This window comes from Zonotrichia albicollis, chromosome 10 (assembly GCF_047830755.1).
Source record: "Zonotrichia albicollis isolate bZonAlb1 chromosome 10, bZonAlb1.hap1, whole genome shotgun sequence".
NCBI lineage: Eukaryota > Metazoa > Chordata > Aves > Passeriformes > Passerellidae > Zonotrichia > Zonotrichia albicollis.
This window is the reverse complement of record NC_133828.1, coordinates 28,798,864-28,815,153: the sequence shown is the minus strand read 5'-3', so window position 1 is coordinate 28,815,153 and position 16,290 is coordinate 28,798,864. Positions and strand designations below refer to the sequence as shown.

At 37.4% G+C, this 16,290-nt stretch overlaps 1 protein-coding gene across 9 annotated transcripts in view; it reads right to left on the bottom strand.

The window, feature by feature from the left end:
• COBLL1 (cordon-bleu WH2 repeat protein like 1) overlaps positions 1-16,290 on the bottom strand; it is a 74,152-nt gene that overhangs the window by 25,627 nt on the left and 32,235 nt on the right. For 5 of the 9 annotated variants that reach the window (XM_074548582.1, XM_014265084.3, XM_074548586.1 and 2 more), the window contains exons 2-6: positions 8,426-8,605; positions 3,822-4,023; positions 2,724-2,952; positions 1,014-1,052; positions 23-117 (exon numbers count right to left, since the gene is read on the bottom strand). In XM_074548582.1, the coding sequence (XP_074404683.1) occupies positions 23-117; positions 1,014-1,052; positions 2,724-2,952; positions 3,822-4,023; positions 8,426-8,605 (745 nt within the window). Of the gene's footprint in view, positions 1-22; positions 118-1,013; positions 1,053-2,723; positions 2,953-3,821; positions 4,024-8,425; positions 8,606-9,522; positions 9,625-9,785; positions 10,380-15,130; positions 15,370-16,290 lie in introns of those variants that run through there. The other 4 variants (XM_074548587.1, XM_074548589.1, XM_074548583.1 and 1 more) reach the window with 4 other exon arrangements.

The window sequence follows — 16,290 nt, the reverse complement described above, 5'->3', positions numbered from 1 at the left end:
CTTATGCAAAGTTACACCTTACTTGTTCTCTTTTCTTCTTGTTTCGTTGGAAAAAGCTGAAAAATCCTTTGTTTTCTTTCTCCTTCAGAACATCTATGTTTTCAGATTGGTAGGACCCTAAAATAGAAAACAATAGTACAAGACATTACTTCATGCAGAGATTATTTTTCCTACATTCTTACTATTTCACCATGTGACAAACCTCCTGCAATGATACATCAAACACATCATAAATCATCTATATTAATATTTTTTCTAGATGTGGCAAAATGAACAGTTTGCCTAGCATCCATATTCTTCCTCTCCTTCTCAGAACCCAGGGCAGTTGAGTTTCAGCTGCTCTTAATACCAGCACATAATCCAGCCCACCCCACTTGTCATATGCTATGGTTCATATCACAAAGGTAGTAAAAGGGGAAAAGAGCATCAGACTTTTCAGCTCTCCATTCCTACTGGCTTAAATTTATGGCAAAGTGGCAAAATGTGATGTGGGACAAGCCAGGCCCCAGCCTGCACACGGTGTAACTGTGGAGAAAGATCCCCCAAACACTCAATCAGTGTTTGAGTCGCAGTTTCTATAACTGCGTGGCAGTTATAGTAACAACAGTCAAATCAATTCTCGTTATCTTGCAAAATTTATCCTCCTTAAACTGATTTATTCATACAAAGGATTTGTAAATCTCTTTAATGACTTCTTTTTAATTTTACTAGAATGAACTTTCTGAAAGAAATCTCATTGAACGCACATGTAATGAGCAACAGAAATCTGCAAGTCTGGTAAAAGTATCAACATAAACATGACCCTAAATTGAACAAATTGATCTAGGGTAAAAACTATACAAAAGTACTTTCTATATAGCTGTGTCTATCCAATTCTGCACTATCATTTGCAATATGCATTTAAGATAGGACAGAGATATTACTCATGTCACAGTTAAGAAGATGTTGTAGTAGGAGCAGGTGCTAATGTCCCATAAGTGCTAAGTTTCACTGCCTATTTCAATAAACCATACCTTGAAAAGTTGGTAAATTTAAATCAACTGGTGATGTGGCTACAGAAAGACAAAAAGAAAGACAGAAAATGTGAATCTGAATCAAGGCTGTAGTAACAAGATATAAACACAGAAAGCCAAGCTGGATCTTCAGCATTGGTGAAAAATTAACTGGGTACTTTGCAGAAGCAAAAGGATGTTCATCTTTACTGCCTAATACTTAAATCATTCTAGAACTTGAGCCTGAAGACATGCAACACAGACTGCAACTGTGTACATAAGCAGGGAGGCTTCACTTATATTTCTGACGCAAAGAGAAAAATCAGTATGTAGAATAGTTTGCTCTGATTTGGATGGTTAAACAGTCCAAACTTGGAAAACAAAGACAAATATTAAATTAAAACAAAAAATTAATAAAATTTCTACTTAAATTCTATAAAGTAAAATATACATTTTACTTAATAGAATTTACTCACCATTTACTTTCATGAGGATAAAAATGGAAAATTCAGAGTTTGAACCTGCCTGCAAAATTGAAATGCTGAACTACTTCATATTAAAAGAACTGAAGAACATCTAAATTTCTGTGTGGAAAGTATATATGCCCTGGGGTATGCCCACCTAAGGATTTTTGGCTCCTGCTTCAAGTAAAACACACATCATATCATGCAAAAAGCAGCTTTTCCAGTCTGTAGATGAAAGCAGTAAATAACCAGACAAAAAACAAATCATGCATTTGGGAGCACACACAATCAAAGTAACACATTTTGGCAAATAAAAATATGTTGGTTTCCAGTGTGGAAGAGAAAGATGTTTAATTTTTGTTTTCTCTATGGAAAAATGAAATACTGTCCAAATTTGTCATTCTGACCTTCAGCAAGTAAACTGAGAAAACTCCTGGAACTGTAACCACCAAACAGTAAGGTTACCATATTTAGGTAGAAAGAGGGGCAAAGACAAACAAAACCCCAACAAGCCCCACAAGTTTTATGCAGAAATAAAATCAAGCAAATAAAACAGTGGCCAATACCAGGAGTGAGTCAATCAATATTATTGCTTTCCACATTGAGGTAAAATTTCCTGTGAGAAACGTCTGAAATGGAACAAACCACACTGCACAAAATTTTTAATTACAGTATAGTAAACCTGTCACCTGTTCAGATGAAGTTAAATTCTGGCCTAGGAATATCTGTACAAAATATTGGAAAGTTAGTACATTGTGTCCCTGCTGGACCAGAATTGAAAAGACAATTATTATTCCTTCACAATGTATAAAATTAGCAAGCAGCACTTAGAAATAGACATAAAGACCATCTGAATACTCCAATGCTTTCAGGATTTTTTAATTATTTAAAAGAAAACTAATTTTCTCTAACATTTGTTCTTTTCAGGCCATCATGATGTCATGTAGGAGCTAAGGGAAGTAGGGTGTTGTTGGAGTTTTTGGGGAAGGTGTGAGGAAAGGAAAAGAAAACTTTACATTTAAGTCAGGATTTGTACTCAGCTAACTCTGCTGGTAGTGAACACTTGGTTAGAAAATAAAACTTTTATACAGAACTTCTGAAAACAAAAGTCCAAGTACACACGAGTCAGTTTCAATTTAATGGAAAACCACAGAAATATATACTAAATTTCTAGAAAATATTTTCCTAAGTAAAAAACCCAACAACATGTATACAATTATTAAGTAATTATATTTTCTATAACAGCAATTTACAAAAGTTATCTTACCTTGACTGACATCCATGGCATACAGTTCTCTTAGTCCAAGGTCATTAAGAGATTTTGTCATATCAAGGGGTTCTTGAGACTGGTAACTCCTCAGTAGCAGAGTATGTGAAGGATCAAACTCACATTTGCTGCAGATAATTGATATGAGTTCTTGAAGTGGTGAATGTGGACTAACTCTTACTACTGTTTTCTGTGTCTTCTTGTAGTTTATCACTACCCTTACTGTTTGCTAAAGAGAAGAAAAATCCAATAAATACCAGCACAAGTTCTGAAAGAAATGGCATTTTTACAACAGCCTCACAACAATCACCAGAATTCCATGTATGGCCAACTTGACCAGTGCTGTGGGTTCAGAAACATTACATAAGAAATTAAGAACTATTTTTCTACTCCTTTCCATGGCAGAAAAGGACACATTTAGCAGACAGCTTTCTCCCTTAGCAGCAGGGTAGGTGGCTGGAGGGTTACACTGGGCAGCTGCAGAATCAGGTGATGCCCCACAAGCGTGAACACGGGTGTAGGAGGAAAGCAGAAGAGCCCTCCTGGCCCTCTGCAAGTGCTTTAGATAAATTAAAAGTCAGTATTCTTCTACACAGCACAACGATAAAGGTGGAAGGAAAAGATTTAAGGCAACACCCAGAAATTAGTTTAGTACTCCTTAAATCTCCTGCCCTCTTCAGGGTATATAAAAAAAACCCAAGAGGGAATAATATGTATTGAAGGAAATGAACATACAATCAGAAGGGTACATATATCACAGCAGGACAGATGGTACAAGATGTTGATTATCAATTTGTTCAAGGCTGTCCTCAGCCACAATTCATCTGCAGAATTTTTCAAAAGGCCAATGAAGCATGGGATTTCAAATCATATTGCATGATTTCCTTCTTTCAGCAGCAAAGATATTTGCTACAACAAATTGAGATGCATTTTACCTAAGAGAAGCTTATAAAAAACAGACTAAAGCATTTCACAGAGCTTCAAGGTGAGAGGATGAAAGAAAACAGGAAACACTGAAACAAAAGAATGAGCTACCAGCTCAATTTGTTGAATACAGCAGTAATTCTAATTTCTCAATATGCTTAATTGAGTTCTCACCTCTGGTATAACTGGAGCAGGTTTCTTCTTATCCATTTGTTTTGCCTTTACAATCACCTTTTCTACTTCAAGCATTCCCACTGGTGTGTTGGGTTTGAATTTAATCTGGGTATTTTCTGCTGATACCAACTCTATGGTATAACTTGATGGATTTAAATGATACTGTGCACAGAGAAAGATCAGCAAGTCCATCATGGGCTTCCTGTAAAAGACAAACAGAACTGTCACAACAGATGACAATTAAGCAGGCTATAACAAGATGTGCTGCTTAAACAAACATTTAACTCAAGTCATCCTTTCCCTTCCAAGACGAAATAATTACTGCTAGACACCAACTTTAAATATCTTCAAGCTTTAAAAAACACAATTTAAAAAAAAAAGCCTACCCCCAGAAGAGCCACTAAAAAGAAAATGAAAACCAGTTTGCGCAAAAGCATCCCAAGTACTTGAACAGAGTGGGAGCATCTTGTTGTGTGAAGCTTCTCCTGAGGTCAACTGAAACATGTGGATTACTTACCTCATTTGACATTTAGTGGGAACTTCTAACAGTGGTGATAAATAGTTTGTTATTCATTGAGAACAGTTATTTTGCAAAGCTTGGCATTTTTATAGCCATTTTGAGTTACAAGGGACTTTATTTTCAGAAACTCTGTGCATTAGCCACTTGGAAGATGCAGGAGAAATGAAGTTTGAGAAAGTCACATTTTAAGCAGGTTGCGCATTAGGGATTCTAGAACTATCTAGGCGCTTAATACCAACAGCAATAAATAAGGCAAATGACAATATATTAGGCAAATGTCATTTCTTGAGAAGCTCTGTGTGATGCAAGATGTCCTTCCCACAATGAAGAATGCCAACAGAATTTGTCACGTGTAGTCAGTACCTGTGTGTCCTTGTTCCCTCAGTGCTTAATGAAGAACATGCTGAGTAGGGTATTAAGATGGGCTGAGTATTTCCAGTCGCTACTAAAATACATTTAATAAAGTTGTACTGTAAACAGAAATGTTATAGATGTTTAAATAGACCAAAAGTAAGGAGAATGTACCAACTCTGCATGTTATGGAACTGAATTAGGTTATAGCATTATCAGATCATTCCTCAATAATTTTTTTTTTATTTGGGTAAGGACAATTTCATTGCGACACCCTCTGCATCTTTCAGTTACAACTATGAACAAGGAAATCCATCACCTGCTCTGTCTCACAAGGATATTATGAAAATAAAAGTCTGAAGCAATCAAATAGTATGTTGAAAAAATGCTGAAGTGTCTCTGAGAAAATTAATGCAGGGTTAGGCTGGTATGGCTCTATCAGAAATCTTAAATTCTAGATGTAATCTCATAATTGAGGCAAGTATTCTGGTAGCCCAGACAAATGTGGAAATAGCTTCTACAAAGAACCATCAGATGAAGCAGAATTCTAGATAACAAAGATCATTAATATATTTATTAAGTAGTAAGTTAAAGGAGACTTTTCATATTATACAGTTCTGTAAAAATAATTAAGAATGACTCAGTGTTAGAAGTTATTGTGAACACTGAATTTTTCCCCTTTGATTTACCCTAGAATATCATTCCCACTTCCCTTCATCTTAAAGGACAAATTTCCCATAAGCTGTCTTCTAATTTCTGGCAGCAGGGCTGGACTCTTTGGCCACTCTCATATATTACGCTTCCAGAAGATAACTGTTTGAAAGCTGACAGATATTTCCTTTCTAGAGAAAAACTTCTGCTTGCTTAAGTGGCAGGAGAGCACTTGCCTAAATAGACAAAGGCAGGAGGAACAATAAAATAAAAAAGCCATACTCCAATGTGTGAAAAAGCAGTTATCAGATGGTCTGAAGAGGTATAGGAGAAAGCAATATACTCCCATCCTTTCCTCTAGATGATATATAACAGCCTGAGAAATACCATGCAAAATGAAGAATAGTAACTGCTCCTCCCTTTCCACATTGCTAAACCAGAAAGTTTATTTCAATGCATCTCCTGTATGTAGCACAACCTGCTTCAGTTAAAAGACACAAGGAGGGAATACTTTATTTCTTTTACTTCTAATCCCTAATAAAACAAGTACATGCATCTCACAGTAAGAAGAAAAGGGCTGCAAATGCAAATCTCGTCATTCCCCCATCTTGCTGGGGGCAGAGCAGGGCAGGGCCAGGGAGGAGGGAGCCAGAGGAGAAGCAGACACTGCTTCTGCAGTGACCTTTCTGCTTGCCAGTGTATCCAATAAGTTACCTGTTACCTTTTTTCTGGTGAATTTTTATACACTGACTGGCTTTAAAAGCTGCACTTCAGTTATTGGAGAGGAGTAAGAATATCAAAGATGACCAGAGCAAGAGCTGACAAGCAAGGACCCCAGAAAGCCATCCTACAGAAACACACCACAGCGACAGGGGCACACCCTCAAGTTAACCAGAGTCACAGTCAGTGACTGGTCAGTGAGAATGATAAGTGATAAGTGAGAAACAGCTGCTAACAAACAACAGGTTAGTATGGGAGAACAGTGATTCAGTGCAAATTTGCTCTCCAAAGATACTTCCAGAAACAACCTGCTTGACTGGAGGATGATGGATTTCTAAGTCCCCTCCACTCCACTGGAGGCAAGATATCTTCACCAGCAGCTTTAGAAAGATATTCCTTCAGCAATAAAAAAAAAAAAAAACAACAAGGTTTTCTTGTCACCATGTCCTCCAAAACTTGTAAAACTCTTTTTCCCTAAAGCCTTCAAGGATTAAAGGTGGAAGAATACATATATCACAGTACATTTAACAGCTTCCATAATTAATGTTTAGCAAAGCACCAAGAGGAGGCCATCAGCTACCTCAGAGTACACAGTCTGCTTGTCCTCCTTTATCTAACTCAGTAAAATATTTATTTGCAACTTAAATTCATCAAATTACTCAAGGTTTTCTGGAAATCTCAGAGCATAAATGCATTTAAGTATTCCAACTTCTACATAATCAGGATTTTTATTTCACTAACACCCTGCTTTGTGTTACACAGCTTGCTACCCACTATGCCAAAGCAGGGAGCAAACCAACCCCACCTAATCTGATAAAGAAAAGTTTCTTCTGGTGGACTATGGAATTTGAGCACACAGCTGTTAAATCTCACCATTTTGCTTTTTCTACTATGAGATTTAAAAGGTGCTCTCTCCTCAAGACCTTCAGAGCTGCTCACCTCCACTTATGAATGACAAAAGAAGCAAAGTAGCAATTTTTCTGTTTATGTCATTTCTAGAGGGGTTATGCCTATTTGATCACGATAAATAACTCCAAAGCCAGAGCAAAGCTAGAACAAGAGATAGTTTGAAATATACTTCATGGTGGATTGCAGGTCCTGCACATCTCCCTCCTTCTGAGATGAGCCCAGCAGTGCTAATACAGGCAAGATAGTCACTTATGAAATCAATCACATACAGTATCTTGATTGAAAAATCCTGTAACTGTGGAATCATAAAACTGATTGGGAAATGAGTGCAATTCCTGATAAGCCTGTAAGGCCTGTCTTGAATACTGAGTAATTATACACAATGTAATCTGACCAGGTGAAAACAGATGCAACAACATTCCTTTCTAGCACTTTGTTCTGAGCAAAGCATGAGAGAGGGCCCACAGTACACATCACTCATCCCTGGACAAAAGCAGCAAAAAGAACAAGCTCCTGACAGCGTACACATGGAGCCTCATGTCTAAGAAGGTTTAAAAACAGAGGAAAGCATCATATTTACAGACTGCAATATTCCTTGCTATAAATGTGCTGACAAAACCAGTATAAAGCATCGTTATTTCAGAAAATTTCTTCTGAGAAATAAAATCTCACATTTAAGTTATCCTGAAAATCAGAGTCAGGGGGAGGTGTAAAAAGACCCAGTACAGCTCTGGTGAACAAGCTGATATTTGATGTCTAAGCAACAACCTCATGAACTCCAGCAAATGACAGTGTGCAAAGAGACTCGAGCCAGATTTCATCCCTCATTAGGAAGTAGGTATAAGCACACATTTACAGTACCTGGTTTGAATGAATAAATAAGTCAGGCTGCTTGGTTTCCGTAGGAGAGACATGGGCTATACACAAACACAAGGACAATATACAAATAGGTTGTCTTATTTCAGCTTAGGATAGCAACAAACTGGCATCTAAATTGCTGTGATCCATACACAGCCTTGCACAGGACTCTTCTTAGTAGAGCAACATTACAGGCCTCAGGATTTATGATTTCAGCTCACCAGTAAATGTGCAGGTCTTTCTGAACAGAAGGTGACTTAAGAGTTACATGCACAATCTATCCTACCAATTACCAGTCTGAAATATGCATTTTAAACTAAAACCAGCTTAAGGAAAACATAACTGTAAAAAGAAATCCAAAGCTGTAGCTATAAATTCTTTTTGAAGCATTACAGATTTTTTCTGGAGTGATTACATATTTTTTGATGACTGCTAGTAGTCTACAGGTAGCAGAGCAAGTGCTGAACACAAAACTTTGTACCCAAATAGGATGAACAATCATGCATTTTACCAAATGATTATAACCTGGATGAAGGTTGGAGTAAACTTGAGCAAAAAATAATATTAAACAAAAATATCATTCTGTGTAACATACCTCCCATTCACTGTGGTGTACTTGATCACATCTCCTGGCAGGACCACTGATAATTCAATATCTTTATCGATTACATTCTCTTTCTGTTCCATGATGAGGTTGGTTGGCTCTGTGTTATCAAATGGAGAAACAGGAATGGATTTTGTTTCAGACGGAGGAGGTGGTGCCTTGGATTTTCTTCTGAAAAACAGATAAAAGTTAAAAATCAAGTATGCATTTAACCATATGATTTCAAACTGACGAACTAACAAGTCTCAAAACAGTAACAAACCACACTTCATTATTTTCTAAAGTCATATGTGCAACGAAGGGATAAGATACCTTAAATACACTATCAGCACTGGCAGAAGACAAAACAGGCTAAGGTATCCCTCACCAAAAAAAGCACCCAACAAACATCAAGCCAAAAAGAATTCTTTAATGTACCATGAAAGAATAAATTATTTGGCTGTTTTTTCCTCCCTTGGGTTATGCAAAGACCCTATTTGTACATTCTCCAAAGAGATTTACTGGATTAGGATAAACAGAAATATTGCACTATGCAGTATGAAGCCAATTGTACTACCAGTGTGCTTAATACAGGATAGGTACTGGAGCAAATAGTGACACTTTTCCTCCCCTTTAATTGGTTATTAAATTATTCAAAGAAATTCTACCAGTTCCACAGTATTTAACTTCTATACAGTAATAAAGTAACAGTATAACCAATTCTACTGTGTTTTAATATTTCCTGACATTTCACTCACAATATGTTTTCACATAATCCCCTCACCTATGGTGATCTATTTTCTATACTCTTTCCCATGTCAATGACCAGACAGTTAACATTTGAATACAAGGACTGATCACTAAATAAGCTGCACTTATTTCACTAAAAAAAGTTCTAAAACAGCATATAATTCTCTATATCTCTTAACATAGGTATGTTGCAGCAAATTCTGAATGCAGGACTCTCATGTCCTAAAACATCTAGTCCAATATCTCCCTTTATTTAAATAACTCTCCACAATTAACCAATATATTCAGAAGGAAAAGATACTATTAATTAAGAATTTAACCATTAGAAACAAGACCAAGACATAGTCAAGACACATTACCTCATGACAGATTTTGAATTTCTTGTAAACGTTCTTGAATGGAGCCACATTATCAGGAAGTTAAAATACATTTCAACATAATCTACAAAGGCTCCAAAAATATGCTTATCATTTAGATGGAGCTGTACCAAAGTTTGTTTACTTTAAACCATAGGAAATAAATTAACCCCTACAATTGTCCTGCAGAATTAAAACAAAAAGAACCTAGCATACAACTAGAAACACACGCCTTTCTTGAGAAAACAAAGTTTAAAGTCACTCACAATGAAGAGCGAACAAGGTCCAGAGCAGCATTGCAAAAAAACAACCGTAACAAGGTTTCACATGACTGATCTGTTGCTGAAAGTGCTTAGAGTTTTGAACTTCAGAACTCTGTGCTGAATAATTAACTATTCACAGCCCCTCAGAGCTAATCGGGAGTACTCACAGCCTCCAAAACCATTGAATGGGGAGCCACATTCAAAATGTATACCTCCTCTCACAATGACTTAAATTAGTTTGGTGCGCTCTCTATGCAATTCATGAGGTACAACATGAGCTGAAAATTTGACTTTGGTCTCTACAGCAGCTTGTCTGGGCTGTTTCAGGATTACACAAACATTGCAAAATGCATAAAGCAAACTCCTTTGCATTCCTCCCCAGATATAAATTATTAGCAAGTTCAGAGCATCAATACAACTATTAGAAATAAATAAAATCCCACAAGCATAAAAACTTACCCCATGACATTAATACCAAAAAGCCCAACGTGATCTAGTACTGCTTGTCCTCCCTTCTTTACTCTTTCTTACATCTTTAACTTCAAATGACTGTTAAAAGCTATTTATCACAGAGTTTATCACTCTTTGAAGAAGTGTCGCAGAAAGTTTCCTTTTTGAAATGCTAGAGGACTCTATTTTCTATTAAGTAGACAAATGCAATTTTATCACTGGAACTCTCTTATCACCAGAGTACTTAATGACACATAGCAATAAATGTGGTTTATTCATACAGTGTCCAACTAAAGCTGACCAAATACTCTTCTCAAAACATGTGTGCAACAGCTGAAGTTCCATGTATTTATAAAGAACACACACACACATATACAGTCAGTCTAACACCACTGCTGAAGCCTTGCGTGCCCCACTGCAGAGCCATGTACCCCACCCATTTCATGGAAATCTGAATGTGCTTTATGGTTACTTATGCTTACCTCTCCCACCCCACACAAAGGAAGAAAAATCCCAAGTGTACTTTCTCAGAAGTCAGGCCAAGTTTTTGGCAACCTCTTATTAAACAACAGGATCCCAATGCTTTCATTTTCTGTTCCCAGACGCCATGTTTCTGTTTCTTCAGTTCTCACTATTTCTCTCATCTCTCCTCAGCCCAAAGTATTTGCAATTGGTCTCATTGCTTTTTCATTATTTCAGCTTGTTTTTCTACCTTATCAGGGGAGCAGCTGCCTGTCAGTCAGGCTGGGCTGCACTCCCAGCCCCAGAACTGGTGCTGGACAGCAAGAACAATTCAGGTGACCGTGACTAAATAAGCAGGTGATGGTGGAAATACACTTGTAGAGGTAGGTTTTACAGACAAACCCTCCTCTCCCTACTCTGCAATTCAAGAAGCCAATGAAAGTGATTTTCTCACCAAGGCATCTTCCATCCCAACATCATTTTATCCCAACACCAAAACCAACTCCAAGTCTATACCACCAATTCAAATACTTGACCACTGCAAGTCTTCAAGATCAAACACTACCTGCTAGGAAATGTTTAGAGACAACTGCAGCATTACTATCTGACCTGCTCCTCATAGTCCAGCACACGGCTGAAGCTGTCAAGGCAAGCCACTCCTATATATTTCAGGCATAAGTATAGATGAAAAATACTTCAAAAATAAATTCTAGTCATCTTCACTAAATTACTACCACACACACACATTTCTATACAAAATTTGGGGTGCCACTAAGTGCTTCAAAAAGGTTATTTTAAATTAGACGTATGGTAGTACTCTGACATTTTCCCTTAACATTCAGCAGCCCAAATATTTGCTGTGCCAGCCCCAGAGCATCTATATAACATGACTACCAGCATTGATACTGGGCTTTCATCTCAACATCAATATCACTGTTTGAGATACAATCTCTCTCTTTATTTCTACTACAAAAGCACCAGTTAGATGTTAAGATCAAAGTATGGATCAATGAGAGTCAAACAATGTCCATTCTTAGGTCATCCCTTCAAGCCAGGCTTATGATACATGTAGGATGATATAAAGGAAAAATATTTGCTGTATCTGCTCCAGAGAGAAATATGATCTTTCCGATTCTCAACTCATCCATTTAGTTATTTCTGGAAGAACGAGAGGTCATATTGTACAAATATCGAGTCTAGCAGGTGGCTCAATAGGTACCAAAAAAACCCCCAAGTTCAGAAACAAACTTTAATTTCAATTTCCAAGCAGCAGAACAAACATTAACAGTTTGCAAATCTTTTGTGGTAACAGGTTATTTTACAGGGCATATCTCTATACTAATTCCCAAGATTGAAAGGATAAAAATATTGTAAATAATACTGGTATTTTAAAAATAATAGAGAAAAATAATACGGCATAAAATAAGGCACTGGGTATATTGCTCTGCCAGCACAACAATTCATAGTGCAACTGACATGGCAGTACTAATGCTATGGGCGATGATAATACTAATATTACTAATTAAGTGATCTTTGAAGATTACCTCTACAGATTTACTCAGTGAGGTTCTAGCAAACATCTAACAAAACATCTGCAGATGTTCTCTTACTCATACCTTTATTCTGATATAAAGAAAGCAAAAAAAAGTGAAGTGCATTTTCGGTCTCTTTCAATAAATAAAGTGGACCGAGAAAAGGAGGCATCCCTGGAATCAGGATCTGTTTTCAAAGATGTTGTGAAATAAAAAGTTTCCCTAGTCAAAGGGATGTGTGGATTTACCCCCTAGCTAGCCTCATTGCTCTGATGATTTTTTTTTTTCAGTCTTATCCTAGAGAGAAATAAATCACAGGACTGGGATGGTAACCATGACAGTAAGGTGAAAGCTTAATGGAATCTCTGAATGTCTGGTTCACACTAAAAGCAAGAAAGCAGCAAATGAATCCTTCAGTTCCCTCCAGACCATTTGGAACAGACACTTGCCCCCTCTGATTATCTGTCCCCATGGCAGTGACAGTCTTGAAAACAGAAGTGACTCTATTTGAGCCATAATTCATTAAATGTTTTCTATCATTACAAGGAAAAAGAGGCAATTCTGAGACAACATCAACACAAATTGTATTATGGGCATATTTTTAATTGTGCCCCTCTTAGCATTAAAGGGCCACTAACTCTGGTATAAACATATAACTTAACTAATTAAACTACAAATTTAAAACTTTTCTAGAAAAAAATATTAACTCATTGCCCTTCAAAGCTGAATCACAACTAATATTACAATGATCTATTCAAGCTCACTTAAAACATATGAAAGACTCAACTGAGAACAGAAAGCTGCTGACAGTGCTGTCTTGTACCATCCAACAAAACACAGTTAGCTCCCCTCTAGTCATAAGAATCACTTTGCTCTTAGGAAGAGAGCCAAAAGCTCAGAATCCTAGCAGGCAAGAGAGGATAAAAGAAAAAAAAAAAAAAAAAAGAAAAAATACCTTCTCCTCTAAATTAGTACAAAGTTTATTATTATTATTATTATTGAGGGATTATAGAAATGTGTTCTGATACAATAGTTTTGTTACAACACATTCTGTTGTGCCAAGAGAAGTACTTCTTTTACTCCTGGGGGAAAAAAAAAAACCAAACCAAAACTAACAAATAAGATGAAGTGGAAAATTAGTTCCAATGACATTACTTCTAAAGAGGTTGAGAACTTAAACTCCTGAAGTAAATAGGGCAACACAAAATACAAGTACAAACCTGGCATGTCCATGTGTTACACACCTCCACAGAAAGCAGATACTTACATCTATTTTTACAACCTTTTCTCATAGTAAAAAATGCAAAAAAGTAACCTAGATTTGCTGCCAAAAGAAAGAACAAAAACACTGAATGGCATTCAAAACCATTAAAACCTGTATGGCTCAGTTATCCTTTATTATATTTACAATTATGAAAACAGCCTGACAGAAAAGGAGAGCAGGGAAGAGAAAGCAGTAAATCTGTAACAGTAATTGAGTAATATATAACTGGCTGAATAAACAGGAAAAGAAAACAAAGAGCAGCTTGATGTGAAAGGGGGAGCTTAACCTTTGATACACTAATAAATCTGACAAATACTTAAAACTCAAGAAAACGTATGCTACCTCCACTAAAAATAAACCCTCAAATCTTTATCAAGAACTGCTAAAAAGGTTGCTCAAACAGCTGCTTTTCTTCCATGACTAGTAAGAAAGTTCAATTAAGGGCTTTCAAATGAAACAAAACCTGAATCTGTCCTTCTGGTCATTACCCCCAGTCATGAAAGCAGGTAAAATGCCACTGTCTTTTCAAAGCCTGCAGATGAAGCACCTAGCTCTGCTTGGGGCTTTTCCAGCTGCTATTCTGAGCATCAATAGAAGCAAGAATTGTCAATTATCTGAGCTTTGCTGCTGTTGCTTTTTTCTCCTGTTCAAAATAATGTTTTTGAAGTAACACTGGAGGCAGGGACTGGATAGATTTAGAGGCTGGGAAAGGTAAGGGAGAGAAAAGCAGAGCTGCTCAGTTTCACAGCAGCCAGGAAAGAGGCTAATACAGACCCTTCCTTTTTCACTCACAGACATACAGGCCTCAAATATAGCTATGTGGGTGTAGGTGGGTAACAGGTGAAGTGCTGCAGGACAGCAGCTAAGAAGCTGTACACTAACAGGGAAGACAAAATCCAACCCCTCTCCTTTTACCTGATGTAGAAGGCTGGGTTCAACTACAACAGTAGCACTTCCCAGCTGAAAACTCAGATACAGGAAGAATAATTGAGAAAGCATAGCAAGGCAACTTTAGAAAGCACTGCAATTTATTTTCATTTTTCCTGCAAATGCTTTGAATAGAACAAGCTTTCTCCCTTTTAGAAAGTTCTTTATTCACCAAAAACTTTCTCTTAGCAGTTATATCCTTTATCCACCTTGAGTTTGGTAACACTTAAAATCTTTTGTACATTCACACAACCCAAAATTAGGACAATTTATTAAACTGAAGAACAGAGATGATGTGAAGTATTGGAAGGGAATGGGACACAGGAAAAGTTTCCTATCCTGAGCAAGATTAAACAGAAATATCTCTGTGTGTATGCACTCATACACAGATGCTATGAGACACATGGTGAATGTATAGAGAGTTCCCACACTGACAACCAGGTCTGTCAGCAAATAAAGCACCCTTGCTCATTACAGCACAAAAAGAGAAAAAATAAAGAGTTCAGTTTAAGCTGAGAAATTGTACAAAACCAAGCATTTTCTTCACTAGATTTCAAGAGAAGCATCTTGGCAGTTAGTATCCAGAAAAATTTGATGTAATGAAGAAGTTTCTCCCAATATATGAAGACTATAGCTACATTTCCCCAAACAGAAACACCGAGCCTCTTGGGCCAACATCGCCTGCAAAACTAAGAAATGCTTTGAGCACCCACCTGCCACCAGATTTTCCTGCTCATCCTTTGCAGCTGCCTCCTCAACATTCACTCTCCTGCCTGCATCTTCCTCAGAAAGCAAAGTGGAAAAACCCTTTACCTTCAGGAACAGGGTCACATTTACTACTTCCCCAATTGCTGCTGGAGCCCCAGCCTCATCTCAGGCACTCTGTGAGGGGCAATGGGCGGTACAAAGCAGAGCCACAAGTCCCACCCCAGCTCCCTGCACAGCATGAACCCCACCAGCAGTTTTCACAGCCACCTCTGCAGCCACTGGCAGCAGGAGCTCCCTCCCCTTTGTCCTACTTTAACTTTACCTCCCTCAATGGTTGGCAGCTCAGGGCCCCAAATGAATGCTCCTATTTTGTCTCCAAACTCATCCCCATCTACACACAAGAGCTGTTATTATCCCCTTCCTCTGCTTATATCTGCACACCCAAAATCCTCTGCATCCACTCCTCACTGGACTCTTGCAACAGGCAAGAGGCAAGGAAGAAAGAAGATATTTCTTTGAAGAAACCTGGCTCCCTGCATGATGGTAACACCAAAGCTATTTTGCATAACCACTTCATTAGAAAGCCTCTGCACTCTCTGTAAAAATGTACAGGCCTTCAGCATTAAATATATAGGAGGAAAAAATCTTATTTATATAATAATGATTATAACCATCATCAGTGTGCTCTGGGGAATGTTAAGAAATTTCCCTAATGAATGCTTTGCTCTAACTACTATAATTCACTTCTATATTCACCCCTGCATCCTTTCCAACTTTCTCTACCACAGCCAGTTTACAGCCAATATACTTCACTGCTGAGTTTTTAACATGCTAACAGATGACACCGTGCCAGCAGCACACTGACTCCTACAAGAAGCTCAACTGAGCACTGCTTCTTAAATTCTTTCTTTGTTGCTGTAAGCAAAGTCCATCTTGGCACTGTGCAGTTATTTAGGATTTGAGTCTATTTAGGTACTAAAAAATATTTTCATGCTTTCCATGACAAATAAAATCAGTATACAACATACAAGGAACACACAGAATACACAGCAAGGACTCTATCATAATAAACACTAAAAGAATCAACTTTTACAAGGTATTACAAGGAACTAAATTTTAGATCAAAATCTCAAAATCTGATGCAAATCAAAGAAATCAGAAAAGC